Source organism: Aythya fuligula, chromosome 20 (genome assembly GCF_009819795.1).
Source record: "Aythya fuligula isolate bAytFul2 chromosome 20, bAytFul2.pri, whole genome shotgun sequence".
Classification (NCBI taxonomy): domain Eukaryota; kingdom Metazoa; phylum Chordata; class Aves; order Anseriformes; family Anatidae; genus Aythya; species Aythya fuligula.
The window spans coordinates 8,894,238-8,910,138 of record NC_045578.1 but is presented as its reverse complement, the minus strand read 5'-3'; the positions used below and the strand labels follow the sequence as shown (position 1 = coordinate 8,910,138).

Genomic DNA, 15,901 nt, shown 5'->3' with positions numbered 1-15,901 from the left:
ATCCCTTCATATTTTATATTTAAACATACATTAGTAAGTTCTTATACATTTCCTTACTGTATAACACAATGTCTTACCAGCATTTCAATTTCAGTAACACATTATAAAAGAAAAAATACATCACTAAATAGACCATAGGAGACGCATATCTGCAACTGATGAATATTGTCATTTCATTCATGAACCAAAACAAGCTGAACAGCAGATACAGCACTCCAAAAATCTAACACTAAAACTTCTTAATATTATTAAAGTGTTTTTAAAAACATACTATTTCGGCAGACCTCACCAGCAGTATGACAAACCTTTTAAATAAGTACTATGCCAGATGTAATTTATAGCTCCTTGGTAACAGATGACAGTAAGTTCTGTATCTTTTCCTCTCACCATCTTCTACTTATCTCAATCTTTATTCTGCTTCAAGACATTGAATAGCTCAGTCCTTCAGTGCTTTTTAATTTATCTAAGCAACAGGAGGAGGCAGTGGAGCGGAGGAGGCAGTGTAGACACCAAATTTATACACTAAGTGCATATGAAATACTTTTTCTTCAATAAAGCACTTGTGCCTTGACAGAAAAATAACAGGTGTCAAAACCAAATAAATAAAAGGCCTTGTTTACCCTACACATATGGAAAACGTACGCTCAGAACGGATGTCAAAAAGAAACACAGCTTTCTTGTTTTACTACGTTTCCCACCATTTGGGCTTTCTGCAAGTAAACTGTACAGGTTGCTTTATATATCACCAGACAATTCACACTGCATCTGCATCAGCTGCCTTCTCTCTTCCTTCCAGTGGGGGGAAGGAATACATATACATACGTATATATTAAAAAAAATAAATAAATCTATAGACTGACAGATCCTTCTGTGAATTTAAGCTATTAGGATAAAGAACATCATATTTTCCACAGAAGTAATCCTCTGATGATCTCAAGGCACAGATGTTTTTATAATGTATCTAATTCCGCAGGTATTGCATTACCTTTAATAAGCCTTCAGGACGCAGCAGCTTGCTGACTCAGCTGGTTGCCTACAGCTGCAACTTTTTCTTCAACCCACTCTCCCCCTGGTCGCAAAGCTCTAGTCTGCTCAGCGTGATGGTTAATTACCTGCTTGAATGTTCTACTTCTATTTGAAAGAATTAAGCCACTTCTATATTAGTGATAATCCCGAAATATATTCGGCCATTAAATAAATGTATTTAGCATGTTGCTTAAACACTAGTGGCCTTAAATTCATGTCATTTCAAAGTAGCCCTGGAGAATGTGTTTTGCCAGACTGCGCCCACTTTTTTAAATCACTTCCATGGTAGTATTACAGGCTCCTATCAAAAATAATTCAAGAACTAGAGATGTCCTGGAAAGTACAGAATTAGAAGAATTTACTCAAAGGCTCTCTGAACTACAAGGTTGTCGTGCCTCGTACTAAGTGTCCCGGAATCCTCCACGCAGCTGACCTCCAACACTGGAGGAAGCCTTCAATTTGGGGAAAGCAACAGTTGACAAGGTCATTGCGGTGGCATGGGATCAGCAGTTTAACTCTATTTCTATATTTAAAAGAAAAAAAAAGTCATTTGAGGTTAAAAGTGAACACAAAGGAAACGGCAGAAGGAAGAAAGCAAAGAGGAATGAAATGCGAATAGAAGATTACAAGGGACAAAGAACCAGCTAATTGCCTGGAAGGATTTGGGTAAAAGGAAAAAGCTGATTTTCCTTCGAGGAACAGGAAGGAAAATATTTGGGTCGCATAACTGATAAATTCTGATGACCATTATTCAAGTCTTTCAAATAAATCAAGAAATAGCATTCTTGAACTAATAAAAAAGAGTACTATAAAAAGCATTATGTCCTTTAATAAGAATGTCTCAGAGACCACAACCAAACCCAATAATGTTCATGAACACCACCAAAAATATTATGTTTTCAAAAGGACTCTAAGAGCATGCACCTTTTAGTTACAAGTGATTTACGAAATTGTCAGAGCTAATTTATATCTTCTCTCTTCTCCATTTTGTTCTTCTTAAACACCTCGTGTGCTTTTTCAACTCTGATTTTAATCCTAATCACATTCATCAAAACAAAAAAAATCAACTTTGCATGACACCCAGTCATTTGCATTGCACCAGGCTGGGACTACGCCAGCCAAGAATAACATAGCCCATTGAATTATTTAAGCAGTTGTTTGCACTCAATTAGATTTTCATGAAAGGTTAAGCAATAGACTGATTCACAGAAACCTCTTCATGTTTATGGGAGGTACCTAACACAATACAAGGAGGTATTTAAAATTAATTCTTTTGAATGATTTAAGTTGATACAAAATGCTAATTTATCTGTTCACCAAATATATATATATATATATATATATATATATATATATACACAAGGCAATACAGAGAAGAGTTTCAATGTGGAAATAGCCTAGAAAGTCCTGAAATAAAAGTAAGTACTGCAAAGGAATGAGACCAGAATGCATACGCGTCTAAGTACCACTTACAGGGGAAAATGGGGAACTTTTTTCAGAACCTCTCCTTCTCAGCTGATGAGGAAGATTTTCTGATGTGTATTTGACTGCTAACCCTTTCCATCTGTTACACCAAAACGCAAATCAAGTGCATCGATTTAAACCAAAGTAGTTAGAAGGAAAGTGATTTTAAGAATACAAGCCTGCACAGACAGCCATGATTTCAAAATTAAAATCGCTCAAGTTGGAGTCTTTCCTCTATGAGCCTCCCGAGAGAAAGTTGTCCTCAATAGGAAAACTGTATCGCTACTGCATCATCTCTTTTAAGAGATTTTTCACTAAGGCATCTCATATCGTATCTTCACAACAGAGAACTAGTTGGAAAATAAAACCTTGTAGGTGCCCATGATTTCCAAGAATTTGTGCGGAAAATGCATCTTTTTAAGTTTAGAAGTATCATACTTCCTCAAGCACAATCTTATATAGGATTATAATATATTATAATTTATTAAAGGAAAATATAACATATTCCTTGTAATACATTAAAGGGAAAAAAGATAGGACCAAGACTCATGTGTTGAGCTATCTATATATGCCAGGAAACGTGGGGTAAAATCTTCACTAGCCCACTCAAGCTTGGCAGGCACACCGTGACGCAGGGGGAAACAGATAAAAGCTGCTGCGCAACTCAGATACATAATTAAGCTAAACCCTGAACATGGTGAACAACTCTGTATTATGAACAAGATTCTGATCACCATGTGCACACTCCAGCACAATAAAAGGTGAATAATTCATAATCATTTTTGAAGGAAAAGTATGCATCACTCAACTTGGGGGAAACACAGGGGATTTCACTGGTATGATTTTTCTTCAGGGACGGTGACAAAGTGCCGCTCCCCAGCAGGAAACTGAAGCACTGAACTGTGTTCCGTGTGCCATAAATCAACACTGCAGCCTACAGGATGTCTCTCTGGTACCAACATACCATCAATTTTTCAATAACCTCCCTAAATAATGGAATATGTGAATGGCGACAACAGTAATGAAAAATGAAATGTTTTGCACACCAAAGACTCTAGAATAACACGGTTAATACGTTGCTTCTACAGTTAAAGAAGCTTTTTTTATATTAAATCTTTTTCAAAAAACAAAAAAAAAAGAAAACAAACCACACGACTTGTTTTACTACAAAACAACCTGGATAGCCGTCGGAGGCTTTGAGCTCTGTCACAGCTGTTTCTAAATCCTGATTCAAAACAGTGTTTTTTTGTTTGTTTTTGTTTTTTTTTTTTGTTTTAAAGTTAGCCAAGACAACACTTTGTGTGTTACAAAAGCTACTTGTACATTAACCTTAGGCTATCAATATGCTTTCCAGTGAAAGAACAATCTTTCATGCAAAAAAGGCTCTCCAAAAAAATCTATTTATAAATAAAGAATTGCTTATATCCTTGTTCTGAATAAAGAATGGAATATATGTATTAACTGCTCATTAATGAGCTCAGCATCCTATATTGCTGTCCTCTCCCTCTCCAGTAAAAGACCAAGCTCAGTCATCTCTGACCTCTTTTTTTCCAGACCAAAGAGAAAGGAAAGACAAGGCTGGCTTAGTGGCACATCAGCAGCGAAGCACAGGGCCACGTGGGACCACTGGTTCGAAGAGACACGTAGTCCTAGGCGAGAGGCTGGCCACGTCTGCAAATGCTCCTACAGGAACCTGAAGCAGTCAGGTGCCTGTCACAGGGAACTGACTCCAGCAGGGGGAGAGGAACAGGTTTTAGCTTTTAGGCTACTGACATGAACAGGAAAAAAAATAGTTTTAAATTTACAGAGGCATTTTACACCTGTAGTCACTAATTTTTATGATCCTATTCAAATCCGAATCATATTAATAAATATTCTCTTGACTTTCCCCTTAGTCATTTTTTCCCTCATTATACAGCAAATCGGTGCATGCAAAAGAACCAAGAGAATTTCTCAGCAACAACCATGTACTGTATGCACGACACTCAGCTTGTAATTGGTAATTATGTAAAGCCAAATCCTAACAGGGAACAGGATCATTGATTCTTGGAGACATCTGAAACCTCTTCTTTGGAAGTAGGGCCACGATCTCAGATCAAGGCAAAGAATGAAGCAAATGGGAATATACAGAGAGAAAACTTTTTGCACCAACGGCAATAAGGAGTAAGTCTCAGAAACTGACTCTCATTCATAAGCCATAAAACAGAAGTTTTATGTTTTGTGGAAATTATGTTTGACAACATTTAAAAACACATTAATGGACTGTGAAATTAAAATGCAATGAATACTCTTTGGAATACACCGTCTCACAAATCATATTTTATCACAGAGAAACTTTCTTTCCCAACTGGCAAGTGTCATGATTTCCTCAGACAAGATTTCACGTTTCCCAATGAAGTAGAACTTTTCTGCAGTTAAAACAGTCCACGTATCGCTTTCAATATACTTCATATTCCAATTCTTGTATATGCTGTTACATTGCTGATAGAGAGTATCTTACCTAAATATAGGTTCACAAATTTATTTTATGTCATCTGTAGCCTTTTTCACACAAAGTTGCACCTCCTCCTCAACAGGCAGTGAACCTCTAAGAGCTGCAAAGGGGACCACGACTTGGCAGGCTGCACTGGTACTGAACATTAATGTCAAAGGAACCTGTGCAAGATGCACCTTCTCAAAAATAACATTGTTTATGGATATTGTTCCTTATTAAATATTTTTTTCCAACCTGATTTCTCTTCCTTTCATCGCAAGTTCCCAAGGAAAAACAATGCTGAGTGTACTTGCTATTTAGTATTTGGACTTGGTCATTCACAAACTGAGCGCAGCCACTGCCTGACCGTGAAAACCCCTTTCCAAGGCACTTTCTAGTTAATTGGTAGGAAAAACGTGGAAGCAGAAAGTGTTAATTACAACGGAAATTAGAGCACGTGTTAGCTAGATACAACAACTCAGCTTGCAGCACTTTGACAAGTCAGAGCTCAGAAGTGAGAAGCAGTAATAGATTTTTAGTTTATTTTCCTGATGCTGCATGCTCCGGGTATTTAAACTAACAGCACGATCAAATATTAAAGTGCACTGCTCTCAGGGTGTGAAATTCACAAGGAAAGCACTCATCTACCAGTCCAGAATATAATCTTTTATACACGTAATATCCCATAACCTGCCGGAGTGTCGCTACAGGTTCTACTTTATACCCTGTGGGGGTGCTACCACAAGGTACAGCTGCTCTATGCAAAAAGCAAGTGCCACAGGGCTCTAAATAATTGCGAGTCCCTTGCTAGTCACCATACCAGCCCAGTAAGGCACAGAAAGTGTATTTGTTCCTTCTTCACAGAGAGGAATTCATGAAAATAAGGTGGGAAACCTCTCCTGAACCAACAGCACCTGAGTACTACAGCACGGCCACGACAGCGGTCGGAGGCTGCTGCGGGGAACTCGTGGAGGGGCCACGTGTAAAACACCTGGGTGCAGCACCATGCACCAACAGCTAACGGCTGTTCTCTGTAGTCTGAGAAGTGGATGGCAAAATATTGTGAAAGTGCATTTTTTTTCTTAGGGAACACATCAAGGAACGATATTCACATCCTGATCTTAAATAATAGCGTGGCTCAAAAGACCCTCTTTACCACCATGCAAATTAAAATATAGAGCAAACTATTGGCATACACATAGCATACAGATGTACACACACCCCCACATACCTTTGTATGCAACTTACAAATAAATATAAGATGTCCTTGATGAGACAGCACAATTGCCAAAATCCAGAAGGTGCCTTTCAAGCCTGTATGCTTATTCTGCCTAACCTACTTGATGTTTATTATGGCACTGCTCTAGAGAGATAAATATTATATAAAGGGGAGTTGCACACTTCAGAGGAGCGTGTTTGCACTCCCTACCGCAGGAACACGACTGCACATCACAAAGGCTTTCAACAAACAGCAACATTGGGCGTTTGGAGCTCACCATTCAAGCCCACAAGCACTCTTGCCAATGATGCAAAATGTGTAAATTAGAGAACACCCCCTACCCAACTTCCGTAACAACCCAATAACAAACCATGCTTCATACAAACATCAGAGTTTCCAAATGAGCATCTTTATAGATGCTCACATTAAAGTCCACCATTGAAAAAGGCACGTTAAAAAACACAACAACGATGTTCCATCTCCGAGGCTGAGCTCTAGCAGTAAAGGGATGATCATGCTCCCTTTCACAAGTATACAACATAATCTCTTTTCTCGAGCTCTCTCTGACACTTGCCTAACCTCCTGATGGGCCAACTCAGTGCACAAGGCCAGCAGAAAACTAAGCAGGGTGAGAAGGGGAGGGTGGGGGAAACAAAGCCCCTTCCTTTGTTCTGGATCAGCTCCCACTGAACTCAGAGCAGCACCAGAACAATCACAGGGAGGGCAGAACGCAAGCTGCTGGATCGTCTCCTCTAACTTCTCCAAGCCTCCTTCACGCTTGGATTACCTCTAAATCCCTAGAAATCAGAAAATTACTCCTGTAACCTGTGCATATCTAGGATCTTGTCATACTGTTTAAGAAAGAAAACAAATCTTGTGTAACTGCTCCGATTGTCAGTCATCAGCCTGAAAGAAATAAAATGATCTGTGACCCAGCCCAAAAGTTTTCTTGGCCTGCTTTGTATCACGTGTGCATTGCCAAAAGCCACCAGTAAACAAGAAATGAATAAAAATAAATAAATAGGCAAATAAACCCACAATTTAGGTTAAAAAAATTTTAAGTGAAAACGTTATAATAAAACAAGCACCAGCTTTAAAGTTCAGGAGTTATTCTGCAGCACTTCAGTTACTCCTCTGGAGTGGAATTCAGCACCACTCTGGCTCTGTAACCTAGGGAAATATTTTTGCTGCAGCCTCCCAGATTATACAAGAAATGATCTTGCCAGGGTGTGAACTGTCAGCTCCGTCTTCAAATTTAGCTTGGCAAAGGAACTCGATTAAACTGATGACATGAAAAGAGGAGGCTTGCAACAGAACCGGAGGGTAAAGATTACGTACCTGTTTATAGAATAATCATTGTAATTCTTTTCTATAAACTTCACTATTCCCTCTGCTACTGTTCTTTCCTATTTGAGGCAATACTACCAAAAGCCTTCAGTGAAAAGAGCGTTGTGATGGAAGGGTTGAACTCCTCCATCACACGCAGCAATTTTTACATACCTCTCTTCGCTATGCCCAAGTCATTGGGAAAATATGAAACTGTAGACTTCAGAAATCGCAGTAAGATTTACAGGAGCCATTGTAGTTCTCAGAAGACACCTCAGATAATGCACACCAAGCCTGAAAATTGGCCTTTTGGATGAATGCAAGGGCCCCAATACTTAGTTTATATTACAGACATTTAAACCTTTAAAGGATGGAAAAAATGTAGAATAAAACTGAAAGTAAAGATATTGTATATGATTAATGGGACCAACAAAAACCATAAAAACATGAGGAAGCTGAGATAAAGATCAGAAAGAAATCTATGAGTGCAGGGTGAGAGTGAAAAACAAGCAACGAAAAAAACAGTGGTCAACAAGTAAAGCAAAATTCCATCTACGTTTATTAGGTACAAATGTTGAAATGCATAGTTTTTGAGTCATTAAAAATCAGCTATTTTAGACCACTTATTTACCCTGAGCTATGCCACATCACACAGAAATCACTCTCCTAAGATTTTCATCAGAGTAAGGCAAAAGACACAGCTTTAGAATCTGGCAATAAGCCTTTTTTTTTTTTTTCCAAAGAAAAGTTTTTGGTTTTGTTTTCTTTTTTTTTTTTTTTTTTTAAAAAAAAAAAAAAAAAAAGGGTCATTTCAGTGTCATGAGACCTACCTCAGCAGCCTGCAGTCACTGGAAAAAAAAACTCCAGGGGGGACATCGCATAGAGCCCTAAGTGCCAGGACAGAGGCACAGAGTACGAGCTTCTCCCACGTTGTTTAATTACTCTCCCATCATTTTGCTCTAATTCTGTTTTTAGGTACTTGCATACAATTTGCGATAGCAAGGATGACAGAACTCTATTCCCTAAAGTCTTTTCTTGGTTTTAGGGTTTCTTACATACTGTAATAGCACCAGTGCAGCTGTTTGGCTCAAACAAACCAGGCTTCTGAAGTAAGAGAATGTCTTTCCCTTGAGAGTAGCAAGTAAATGCTGCGCAGAAAGTGAGTATCATTATTAATTTACAATTATTTCGTAACTTACCTCTGATATGCCAGCCTGTTTAAGGCCTCTCTCTTCTCATCCCAGTGAATGTGATGCTGGATATTAGCTATAGTTACAACATCTGAAGCTACAGACACACATTGTTTACCATAATACTTTAAATTACATTCTGTAGTGTTAAAATGGTGCAGAAAGTTAATGCTTATGTTACTTCAAAGAACAAAACTCTGCCATAAAACACACTGGGTGCAAACATTCCTACATCTTGCAAATATTTACAGGAGTAAATCTCTTCCTCAACATACTCCTACAGCTGTCAACAAGAACATCAAGGCAAATATTACTGTTGATCAAGCATTTATCTCCGCATCCTACGCCTAAACACAACTAACAGAAAAACATGGGCAATCTCATGGAGCCCACCAGTGGCACCAGGTAATTCCTCGCATCAGTCTTCTGCAAGCAGTGCAGCCACACCACAGAGCAACCATCTGTGGTGCAAACACTAATTTTCCTCTTTAATTTCAAACTCACCTTTTAACAGCACAAACCTAATGGCTTCCAATTTTTCCCCCATCCACATTACAAGCAAAAAGACGCTGTGGAATGTTTATCTCTTATCTGGATATTGTCATTTTACTGTCTCAAACTTCTTAAAACAACCTTTTCGCTAGGGAGGAAATCAGTCAGCATCAGACCTAGTGGGGAAACCCTGCACTTGCTCAATGTCTATGGCTCTTACACAGTTCCAGATGTTCAGAACATTAATAATGCACTAACTCAAAACCTCTTTTTGAAACTTTAGAATGTGCAAATTGCATTAAAACCTCTTTGCCCTCATTAATGGTATTGTTACAATCCCAGTACTCTGGAAAATGTTTTTTGGCATTTGTTTAACTTTGTGATATTGCCATTTACTCATTTTAACAGCCAGTGCTCAAATCTTAATGCTTTTAATAGGCCTGGCTAAACAGACTACCATCTTTTGTAAATTTATTGAAGTAATTTATTAAATAAGTAAAAGTTGTCAGAAGGCAGCATTTTTTTTTATTGATGGTAGGAAAAAATGGGTTTCTTATAATTTATTTACAAAACTGCGTTTCAGGTAAGTTTTAGAAATGGAAGTATTCTGTTCTTTTTTTGTGTTATGATCAATTCATTTTCTGCCACTCTGACATAAACTTAAGCGTTTGTTGGTTTGTTTTTTAATACCAATCTCAAACAATTTCTAGTTTAAAAAAATAAAAATGGAGGTGAGGGGAGGATTTGTCTTAGCCTAAAAAGAGCCAGACATTCAGAATTAATACTGAAACTGTATCCGTCCCTCAGCCTGTCATACAGGGGTGGCACATTTATGTCCAGGCCACGAGACCGTATATTCAAGGACTTGTGCTCATATCCAGTGCAGGCCCACTGTGGTGCAATGGCAGAAAAGTGCAATAGTAAGAGGTTAAACAGAGGTCCCTTCTGTTTATTCCAAGTAACAGCCTTGACTGAAACGAAGGAGTCTCAGTCTGCCCAAAACCAGCAGTGGGGTTCCAGAGTCACTCTACACAAAATTCATTCGCTTGCCATGGAAAAGTGAAAACTAAACATGGCAGAACTACACTCAGATTATACCTATTGCCTTGAAACTAGAAATAGCAGGATAAAAATTGGGAACTGGTTTGTGCTCCAGACTCAAAGAAATAAAAATCACCCACCTTTTAGATTACACGTGACTTTCAGGGCTTGGGATGTCCAGATTTTGACCTCAGACATTCCAAACCAGCTCCTGGTAACCTACCATGACCAGCAGTGCATATGGAAGTGGTCTTCTTCAAATTGAAATGGATTGCATTTGGGGCTCTAGAGCACCAAATGCAATCAATTGAGATAAGAGGGAAAAAAAATCCAGATTTATGTTAATCAGAACAGAAAATGCATTTGCATAGCATTACTGTTCTTGACCACTCATGTTTATTGCAGTTAAACCAAGAAAGTAGAACTGCATCAATGCCAAGCCCAAATTACTTAATGAACTTCATATCCTCTACAGAATAAATGAAAAGAACAATCACTTTTTGATCAAATATAGCCCAAGGTGATGTTCTGCTGGGGCATAAAGCAAAAATACCGATAAAATACGATTTTCTTCTTAAGATCACTTGGTTTGCTTGACCCCACAAAAACTGTCTATGAGCAATTTATAAAGCAACTATCAAAATTCAGGAAACTAACAAGTTCCAAGCCTCATTAGAGATCATAAAGTCTTACATTTAAGAGATTTAATAAATTTTGGTTAAATGGTTGAGTTACCAGAACAGTGCTTAGTCCTTAAAATTTGAGATTTCTGTAGCCTTTTTCAATAAACAACTACAGAATGTTTTTCTCCTGAATCTTCTTAGCCATCAGCACAGGAATATAATACAGTGCCTATAAAACACACCTGAAATTTCAGGAAATATGAATTTTCAGAACAATCCATGTTGCCTGTTGGATGATTGTACTGCAAATATTTATCCTTACAGTTCAGCCTCAAGTCCAACAGCATCTGCGATAAAGTGACTTAAAATGATTTTTTGGTGGTTTTGTTTGCTTTTAATTATACCCTTAGTTACCAAAGTGCTAGCTCAATAATGGAGCAGTGCTTTCAATTAGTCCTGTAATTCTCGTTTCCTCCTTCTCTTTGCCTGTTCTGTTTTTCCTTTTCTTCAACACCAACGAAGGGCAAGTAAACAGGCATAAAACTAAAAACCATCCCCAATACAGGATGTACAAGAGCCTTGTATAGGACATACTGGGTAACTTTACTAGAAAGAAGTCAGTTGGGGAAAAAAAAATTAGAGAGAAAAGTGCTCAGACACTACTTCTGAAAGGTATGGGAGGAAGAAGTAAGCAAATCTTTAATTCTCAAGCAAAGAATTCTTGCCTTTTCATCAGTAAAACTTAAGAGCTAAGTCATTCAAAGCCTTTTGAGCAACTATCTTCTTCTATTTTAAAAAATTTACTTCCAAATTATGACTCAACAATTAGCAGATACAAATTAACCAACAATGCCTTAAGAAAAAAAAAAAAGACAGGAAAAAAAAAACATTAACATTATTGTCCAAAGCTTATTTTGTAAAAGAGCTACTAAAGAAAGGTCAGTTAATTCATCATGATGGATTATCACTAAAATTTATAAGCATTAGCATTTTTCTCCTTGCTGGATACCTTGACTTTGATATGACACATATTGAATGAATCATCTAAGATGCAGGCACCAGGCAAGATATATCTTAATGCAGACAGGTCGGCGACATGAACCCTAATGGTCCTTATCTTAATCTTGTTTAAAAGCATCTTAGATTTCTGAGTAATCTTTTCACCTTCTGATATTCTCTTTTATAGAGTGTTTTTCCTGGAGTTGCTACTGATTTTCACATAAATGCATTTTTGTTGCACAGTATCAACAGCATGTTTTTAAGTATCCCTAAAAAGCAATCAGGATGGCTATTTAGTATATGTTAAGATAAAGTTTGTTTTGTTTTGTTTTTTTTAAAAAAAAAAAAGGTCAACATGACAGAAGTTTGACAATTACAAAAAACTGTTATTTGTAGACTATTCTGAAACATGGCATTACAGCTGTTTATAAGAGAAAACCACCAAATGTGGAGATGTATATCTGATGCATTGTTTCCTTCTCATACTTTTTTCCTCTACTGCATTATTGATCTCAAATATTTGCTGTGCATATGCAGTCACTCTTCCATGAAAAAAAAATATTCAAATACTTAATTAAGAGAAGGGCATGTTTTTCTACTTCTTTCCTCTACTTCTGCCTTCATCTAGTAATTTCAAATTACACACCTATAACAAGGAGGCAGACCTTTTCTACATAGCTGTTCTGGGATTTCTGCAACAGTTGCTCTCATTTAAAAAAAAAAAAAAAAAAAAAAAAGGGACAGGTGAATTTTATTGTATTTTAATTTTTTTTTTTTTTTTAGGTAACAGCAGTTCAGTGACATTGATGTGAAAGGAGTTGGTCTTATTTCATTTTTCAAGAAACTGGTTATTTTACTAACACTAGCATAGCTTTAGACTGTTCGACTGTTAATGAATAAAAATTATCTGCCAATAAAACGTTTCTTATATGATGTGTGGAAAACTAAATATTAATTTCTCACACAAAAGGCATACAACTATCATTAAAACATGAAAGAAATCCAGAATCTCCCAGGTCGCAATCTACCCGAAGAAATACTAACAGAGAAAAATGGAAACCGTTAATGGATGCTTTCTGCACACATTGGCACTGGAAGGACTGTGTGACCAATACACTAGCTCCTACAGCATGTACTTTGGTGACATTTATAATGTTCATCTCTGATGTTCTATAAGAAGCATCCAGTTTTCTCATCTTACCATTAGGTTAATGTGGTGAGATTTGGAAATTTACTTGCCCTCCATTTATTCACACATGGAAACTTTCAAGTCTGTTCGTATCTCTTCTTGGTGAGTGTAAGATTTTTTTTCTACTGAGCACTTCAGAAGTCTGAAATGAATCACTATGTTTCTGGTCGAGTTTGTTTCACCAGCTCTAACACAAATATATCGGTCATCATTTTCACCTGATGTTGGTTGATTACTTTAGCATTGACAAAGCAACCTGAAATCCTAGGCAAAATATAGAGGAAGAAACTTTACTTATAAAAGCCCCTTAAGTGCCAGGCTTGGAAGAAGTTGAAATGATTTAGTTTGTTGTACTTCTGCCATTATTTTATTTTATTTCTGACATTGTGTAATTGTGTTTTAACAGGGCAAGCAAGGAGAACACTGCTCGCCTCCTGGCTCTAGGCTCCCAACACTGTTCATCATGACACACTGCATCGTGCACGGGTTCTCTACTTCTGCTTCCTGTGGGTAGTTTTATACATACCTCCAATCTTTTTATTCCCAATGACTGAGGCTAGAAAGTGTTAATTTACAAAACAGAAAAGCAAATATAGATGTATTTCATTAAAACAAATTGAAGTCTATGAAATTCAAAGTGAATTGCATGACAGTGCAGTAAGATGCAATTTCTGTCTCTAGCACTCTCATTATATACAAGCAAAGAAAGTAACACACAATTTATTACTTGAATTAAGTTAAAATGGGTTTTGCAGAAAAATAAAGTTAATGTTATTTACAAAGCAAATACGTAGGGATAATTAACGAAGAGTTTCAGGCGAACAGGCCAAAATGTGCACAAGTGCTTGAAAGTGAAGCACTGAAACAGACAGAGCCATCTAAGAAGCAAGGCTTCTGTAGGCATGCAGAGCAAAGAACATCATTGTTGAGCCAGAAATTCTTAAACAAAACTAAAACAGAATGTTGAACTGAAAAACACATCTGTAACTAACCAAACTGAAATCCAATGTACAGGTCTAAATTCAAACTCCATCAGTTTAACTTGACAGAAAAGAGATACACTGATGGCACTCTAAATTCAGAGCTTTGTACTCAAACTTCTAAGACACTTAAAAAGACTTTTTTTCCCCACTTATTCAAAAGTAGAAAGTGCAATTCATAAAACAATCTAATACCTTCAGAAATTTGCTCAACTCATAATAGTTCATTCAGTGAGGTACATGACCAGCTATATTACTGCCATCTTGATAAGCATGAACCATTTCTTTAAAAGGTGCAGTTTTTCATGAGATCTAGCAACCTCCCCATGAAAGCCTCTGAAAAGCAGTTTTGAAATGCAAATGTGCAGGTAAGCAATATTCCGTAGAATGATCAAAGAAAAACGCCGTTTTCCTTGCACTAATATGCTTACGTTTACATTATTCTGTATTTTCAACATATTAATCTCTTAGTCTTAAAGGCAACCCAATCCAGAATAAAAGAAGTGGAATGAAAAAGGGCATCCATAGAAAGATATTGGCAATGTGATTTTAAAATATCATCCTTCAATTGTCTGCAATTTATATTTATCAATACTTTCACTGGGTTCATGGAAGTGTTCCCACAAAGAGAAAACACTCAACGTGTTTAGCTAGGTGACCTTTCAGTGAAGCATAAGGGCAGTGAGAGGGGGAAGGGTACCAGAGCTGTCCAGCAATCTCTTTCCTTCTTTATTAAATGTCATTACAAAGTCTCTCCATACTTTCAATTCAGATTACTATTCTCATAAAAAACTTTCAGAAGTGTTTGTCAGGTTTGTATACAATAAGATCAACTATCACGTACTGCTTAACGTTACACACTTCAGTAAAAGAATAGTGATGATAGTGAAAAGTGAAATATGCCCTCAAATTCTTTAATAAAATAAATTGAATGCAAGATTTATTTATAGATGGCTAACATTGTGTATAACTGCATAGCTTTCTGAGCTAGGTTAAATAAATTTATAGTCAGTAATCTGTTTTTGTTTTTTTTTTTTTCACTGATTGCACATTACCTGGTCTAATGTGGTCACCTAATGGTTACTGTCAGTAACTGCACTGATGACTGCAATGCTTTAAAGACACCCAGAGAAGGAAAAAAAAAGAAAAAAAACCTCCTTGCTTCACAGAAAAAAATGCAGAACACGAGTTTTAAAATGCTTTAAAAAAATTTCAAAAAATTAGTACTTTTATATTAACTGAGATACAAACATTGCTGAAAACAAATATGAGCCTGCTTTTTCACAAAAATGAATTTGCATGCCACACTGAAGAAATTACAATATAATTGTTATTACAATATATTTATTCTATAACCATCTATATATATATTGATGTTTAAAAAAAGAAAAAAATCACATTACATTTTTCAAGTAGAGTGTATGTTTTTTAAAGGGAAAATATGAGGTAAAATTTCCTTACCTTATAGGATGGCAAAAAACACAAAATTCCTTGGCCAACTGTTTGACACACTGCAAGCAGAAGTGCTCCCACCTCATCTTGGAACTCAAAGGTCTCTGCATGTTGGAATGTGGCGCACAGCTTTCGACCATTCGGGCCTGCTCCAATGGTGCCAACCCAAACCTTGTGTTTTTCAAATTTAAAAAGTTAATACTAAACTGACACTGACAGTAACTGTATGAAATACATTATGTTACATAATGAAACATCAAATGTGAAGAAAAATACTGAGATTATTTCTAAGCAAATGAGTTTGAGTACTTAAAAACAGAAGAGAAGGTGCAGTAACTGAGATGAATGGTTATTACCAAAATAGCATAGCTTCAGATTTTTCCATGGACGGAATGTCTAAGCATTGCCCTCTTTTTCATTTGAAAAC

At 36.8% G+C, this 15,901-nt stretch overlaps 1 protein-coding gene across 2 annotated transcripts in view; it reads right to left on the bottom strand.

Annotated features, from left to right (window-relative positions):
- The window catches only part of BRIP1 (BRCA1 interacting protein C-terminal helicase 1), a 58,665-nt gene that overhangs the window by 24,378 nt on the left and 18,386 nt on the right, over positions 1-15,901 (bottom strand). For both annotated transcript variants that reach the window (XM_032201016.1, XM_032201017.1), the window contains exon 14: positions 15,484-15,645. In XM_032201016.1, the coding sequence (XP_032056907.1) occupies positions 15,484-15,645 (162 nt within the window). The remainder of the gene's footprint in view (positions 1-15,483; positions 15,646-15,901) is intronic.